We start from the raw sequence: 6,000 nt of genomic DNA, 5'->3' as shown, positions 1-6,000 counted from the left end.
TTACTCTTTTCATGTGTCCAAATTACGTTTATACTTTTACCTGTCATCTTATATATGATTGATAAATAAAATAAATAAATAAAATAAAAACCATTATAATGATTGGCCTTAACTGGGAAAAGGAGAAAAGAGCCGAATACCGTGAGCGAGCACTCGCGTGCGCGCTCACATTTTCTAAGCCGTTTCTAGCTCTATAGGACACGAAAGAAAAAAAAAGGAGGGGGCGGGGCCTCTTCATCTGCTGCCAGTGTGCAAATACAGCTGAGCGCCATCAGGCGGCACTTTGTCGTCAAAGGAGGCGGGATGGTTTCCCGCTGCTTTTCCCGCTCAAATCCCGTTCCCGCCGTTTGAAGGACGACCTGTTGCGGATAGGAGAGATGGTAAGCCGGCCCGTGTCCGCCGGACTTGCGAGGTTTCTAAGTCACTCACACCGCTCCCATAGAGCGGGCTTGCAAAGGCTATATATATATACGATCGAGTGACGATGTTATTTCCCCCCGTTGAACTACAGCTCCCATCATGCCCAACACCCGTTGAGGTGCCTGGGGAAAGTGGGAACTGGAGTCCAACGCACGGATGGAAGAAGCCGGTGTAATTTAACCTCTTTTTCCCTCGAGGTTAGTCGGGTTTGTAAGAAATTAGGTTTCAACGATCAGCTTCCCGCACCTGATGCGCCCTGACGTGTTTCAGCGTAACTCGGTTACCTTCAACTTAGCGTGTCGGTTGATGGAGGGCTAGTTGTAGGCAACTTATTTGGGGATGTCGCAGACAACCCACTAGCCTAGAAGTGAATGTCTTTGAACTCTCTAAAGCTTTCCCCCAAGGAAGAGGGCACTGACAGACAGGTTTTGATCTCTTAAAATAGGAGTGGGGGACGATGGCCCCCTTTATGACTTGTGGACTTCAACTCCCAGAATTCCTGAGCCGGCCATACTGAGCCTTGGTGACTCAGGAATTCTGGGAGTTGAAGTCCACAAGTCGTAAAGGGACAATCGTTCCCCACGTCTGTCTTAAGCAGAGGTCTTCAAACTTGACAGCTTTAAGACTTGTGGACTTCAACTCCCAACTTCCACTCCACAAGTCTTAAAGCTGCCAAGTTCGAAGACCTCTGGTCTTAAGTAACTACCCTCACCCCATATATAATACATAAATCGACTTGATCAAAACAAAGCTCCATATTTTACTTACGCAGTTTTTTTCTGAAAAGCCATCACTCTGCTAAACAAATAATTCCCTCAACACTGTCAAACTATTTACTAAATCTGCACTACTATTAATCTTCTCATCCTACCCATCTCCTTCCACTTATGACTGTAACTTTGTTGCTTGTATCTTTACAATTTACTGTAATTGATTGTTTCCTGATTGCTTAATCGTAGCTTATGACTATTATTAAGTGTTAAATTTGTACCCTGTGACTATCATTAAGTGTTGTAAGTGTTGCACCTTGATGAAGGTACATTTTATGTACAATGAGAGCATATGCACCAAGACAAATTCCTTATGTGTCCAATCACACTTGGCCAATAAAAAATTCTGTTCTATTTTATTATACCTTCTCTCTTGCATTTAATCTTTGTAACGATCCTTTGAGTCAGAATCAATTTATAATCTCCAATGATCCATCTGTTAAGCTACTGAAGTTCGGAGATGACACAACAGTGATTGGTCTCATTCGAGACAATGACGAATCCGCATATAGACAAGAGGTCGAACGACTAGCCTTGTGGTGCAACCAAAACAATCTGGAACTGAACACACTCAAAACCGTAGAAATGGTGGTAGACTTTAGGAAAAACCCTTCCATATTTCCACCTCTCACAATACTTGACAACACAGTATCAACAGTAGAAACCTTCAAATTTCTGGGTTCTATCATATCGCAAGATCTCAAATGGACAGCTAACATCAAAAACATCATTAAAAAAGGACAACAAAGAATGTTCTTTCTGCGCCAACTCAGTAAGCTCAAACTGCCCAAGGAGCTGCTGATCCAATTCTACAGAGGAATTATTGAGTCTGTCATTTGCACCTCTATAACTGTCTGGTTCGGTTCTGCAACCCAACAAGAAAACACAGACTTCAGAGGATAATTAGAACTGCAGAAAAATAATTGCTACCAACCTGCCTTCCATTGAGGACCTGTATACTGCATGAATCAAGAAGAGGGCCGTGAAAATATTTGCAGATCCTCGCATCCTGGACATAAACTGTTTCAACTCCTACCCTCAAACGACGCTATAGAGCACTGCACACCAGAACAACTAGACACAAGAACAGTTTTTTCCCGAAGGCCATCACTCTGCTAAACAAATAATTCCCTCAACACTGTCAGACTATTTACTGAATCTGCACTACTATTAATCGTTTCATAGTTCCCATCACCAATCTCTTTCTACTTATGACTGTATGATTATAACTTGTTGCTGGCAATCCTTATGATTTATATTGATATATTGATCATCAATTGTGTTGTAAATGTTGTACCTTGATGAACGTATCTTTTCTTTTATGTACACTGAGAGCATATGCACCAAGACAAATTCCTTGTGTGTCCAATCACACTTGGCCAATAAAAAATTCTATTCTATTCTATTCTAATCACTGAATGATATTGACCATAAATTGAGCGTTTATATCCATTTACAATTATGTGTATTTCCAGCCCTCCCTTGCTCATACAGAAACCAAGCAGACTTTGGGGAGAGAATGGTGAATGGGGTACCATATTTCCCCACCTTCAGACCAGTTTAGTAATTTCACTATGCTGGATCTATTAAATACAGATAGTCCTCAACTTACAACCACAATTTATGTTGCTAAGTGAGACATTTGTTAAGTGAGTTTTGCCTCATTTTATGACCTTCCTTGCCACAGTTTTTAAGTGAATCATAGCAGTTGTTAAGTTAGTAATACGGTTGTTAATCGAATCTTGCTTACCCATTGACTTAGCTTGTCAGAAGGGTACAATGTGATCCCAGGGCACTACAACTATCATAAACATGAGTCAATTGTCAACTGTCTGAATTTTGATCACATGACCATGGGGATGCTGCTACGGTCATAAGTGTGAAAAATGGCCATAAGTCAATTCCTTCAGCGATGTAACTTTGATCAGTCATTAAATGAACTGTTGTAAATCAAGGATTAGCTGTACACACAATTCATACTCTGGTTCTGAACACTTTCATTATTGTATCTAGTAATCCCAACATATAGGTGTAGTAGTTTAGTTTAATAATGTAATAGTTTAGTAGTAGTAGTTGAATAGTGCAAGATTGAAAGATGTAGAGGGACCAGAGAATTGCCAAGAGTTGAAACATGAATGCATAACATCAATCCCAAAGTATAGGGATATTGCTGTGGTGGGATATGTAAATTGCTTAGGACAAATCTCCACTTTTAAAACTCTTTTTTGCCGGAGTTGTGCCTCTGCTTCTGGGTTTTGCAGAGTTAGCCATCAGTATTTAAGAAATCCATAATAGTAATGGTCATTCCTTCCCTTCATTATTGGTCCAAGAATTGTCTTTACAGTATCATGAATAATGGCTGTTTAAAGATCTCTCTTCTTGTGAAAGTGAGTGGGATATTAATCCTGGAAATTAAAAATACCCTATTTTTTAAAAAAAATCCCTAAGTAATACTAATCTTTAACAGATTAACAGAGTTGGAAAGGACCTTATAGGTCATCTAGTCCCTCTCCCTCCCTCAAAGAGGAGATCCTATACCATTTCTGACAAATGGCAGTCCAATCTTTCTTGAAAGTCTCAAGTGATGAAGCTCCCACAACTTCCGAAGGCAAGCTGTTCCATTGGTTGATTGTTCTCACTGTCAGAAATTTCCTCCTCATTTCTAGGTTGAATCTCTCCTTGGTCAGTTTCCATTCATTATTCCTTGTCTGGCCTTCAGGTGCTTTGGAAAACAGCTTGACTCCCTCCTCTCTGTGGCAGCCCCTCAGATATTGGAACACTGCTAACATGTCTCCCCTGGTCCTTCTCTTCACTAAACTAGCCATGCCCAGTTCATGTAACCGTTCTTCATATGTTTTAGTTTACAGTCCCCTAATTATCCTGGTTGCTCTCCTCTGCACTTTTTCTAGAGTTTCAACATCTTTTTTATAGTGTGGTGACCAAAACTGGATGCAGTACTTTAGGTGTGGTCTTACTAAGGCTTTATAGAGTGGTATTAGTACCTCACTTGATCTTGATTGTATCCCTCTGTTAATGCAAAATAGGATTGCATTGGCCTTTTTAGCTGCCGCTGCACACTGCTGGCTCATATTTAGCTGATTGTCCGCTAAGACTCTAAGATCCCTCTCACAGTCACTGCTATTAAGTCTGGTTTTCCCCAGTTTATATGTGTGCTTTTGGTTTTTCTTACCTAAATGTAGGACTTTATTTTTCTCTACATTGAATTTCATTTTGGTAGATAGGCCCAGTGTTCAAGTCTGTCAAGATCCATCTGGATCTTGAGCCTATCTTCTAGAGTGTTAGCTATTCCTGCCAACTTAGTATCATCTGCAAATTTTGTGGGTTCCCCTTCTATTCCCTCATCTAAGTTGTTTGTGAAGATATTGAAGAATACTGAGCCTAAGACGGAACCTTGTGGCACCCCACTGCTTGCTTCTCTCCATGTAGACTTAGACCCACTAAGAACTACTCATTGAGTATGGTTTGTCAGTCAGTTGCGAGTCCATCTGGTAGTGCAGCTAGCTATTCCACTTTTTTCTAGCTTACGAAGAAGTACCGTATTTTTTGGCGTATAAGACACACCTTTTCCCCCCAAAAAAGAGGGTGAAAATCTGGGTGCATCTTATACTCCGAATTTTATTTATTTATTTTATTTATTATTTAAATTTTTATACCGCCCTTCTCCCGAAGGACTCAGGGCGGTTCACAGCCTGATAAAAAATACAAAATAATACAATATAAATACGATTAAAATACAATTAAAAAACTTATTAAATTGGCCACGGTTAAAATTTAGAATAAAAACCCATTAAAAACCCATAAGTTTAAAAACTAACCCAGTCCAGCGCAGATGAATAGGTGAGTTTTAAGCTCGCGACGAAAGGTTCGGAGGTCCGGAAGTTGACGGAGTCCTGGGGGGAGTTCGTTCCAGAGGGCGGGAGCCCCCACAGAGAAGGCCCTTCCCCTGGGCGTCGCCAGACGACACTGTCGCGCCGACGGCACCCTGAGGAGTCCCTCTCTGTGAGAGCGCACGGGTCGGTGAGAGGTATTCGGTAGCAGCAGGCGGTCCCGTAGATAGCCCGGCCCTATGCCATGGAGCGCTTTGAAGACGTTCACCAACACCTTGAAGCGCACCCGGAAGGCCACAGGTAGCCAGTGCAGCCTGCGCAGGATAGGTGTCACGCGGGAGCCACGAGGGGCTCCCTCTATCACCCGCGCAGCTGCATTCTGGACTAACTGAAGCCTCCGGATGTCCCTCAAGGGGAGCCCCATGTAGAGAGCATTGGGCTCTCACCCAGCTTCTCAACCGGAGATTTCAGAGGCTGAAAGAAGCTTCAGAAGCTTCAGAAAAGAAGCTCCCAAATAGAGCTTCAGAAAAAATTCTGTTTGGAGGCTTGCAGAGGCAGAAAAAAAAAAAAGCAAGGCCCAGAGCTCTGGGAACAGCTGATTGGGGGTATTCCGGGAGGCCAATTCACCTGCCAATCAGCTTTTTTCTTATTTTCCTCTCCAAAAACTAAGGTGTGTCTTATACTAAGTAGTATACTCTATTGCCTGTTACTTCCTTGCCATCTTCTCTCTTTAGTGGACAGACTGTTTCCTTGATTTTTTTCTTGTTATTTATGTGTTAGAAGAAACTTTTTTTGTTATCTTTGACTTTTGTTGCAAGTCTTTGTTCATTCTGAGCCTTTGCTTTCCTGACTTCATCTTTGCAGATTCTGGCTGTCTGCTGATATCCTGCTGATATCCTGCCTTAATTATGTGTCCCTTTTTCCATTTTTTGCACTTGTCTTTTTTGTCTTTTAATTTGTCA

The 6,000-nt window shown here is 41.7% G+C and overlaps 1 protein-coding gene across 3 annotated transcripts in view; it reads left to right on the top strand.

Moving 5' to 3' along the window:
* The first annotated feature begins 248 nt into the window (after positions 1-248).
* MND1 (meiotic nuclear divisions 1) overlaps positions 249-6,000 on the top strand; it is a 50,946-nt gene continuing 45,194 nt past the window's right edge. For all 3 annotated transcript variants that reach the window (XM_058193631.1, XM_058193633.1, XM_058193632.1), the window contains exon 1: positions 249-380. In XM_058193631.1, coding sequence (XP_058049614.1) covers positions 378-380 — 3 coding nt within the window. In that variant the 5' untranslated portion in view covers positions 249-377. The remainder of the gene's footprint in view (positions 381-6,000) is intronic.

The sequence above is a fragment of the Ahaetulla prasina genome, chromosome 8 (assembly GCF_028640845.1).
Source record: "Ahaetulla prasina isolate Xishuangbanna chromosome 8, ASM2864084v1, whole genome shotgun sequence".
NCBI lineage: Eukaryota > Metazoa > Chordata > Lepidosauria > Squamata > Colubridae > Ahaetulla > Ahaetulla prasina.
This window is presented reverse-complemented; position numbering and strand designations above follow the sequence as displayed.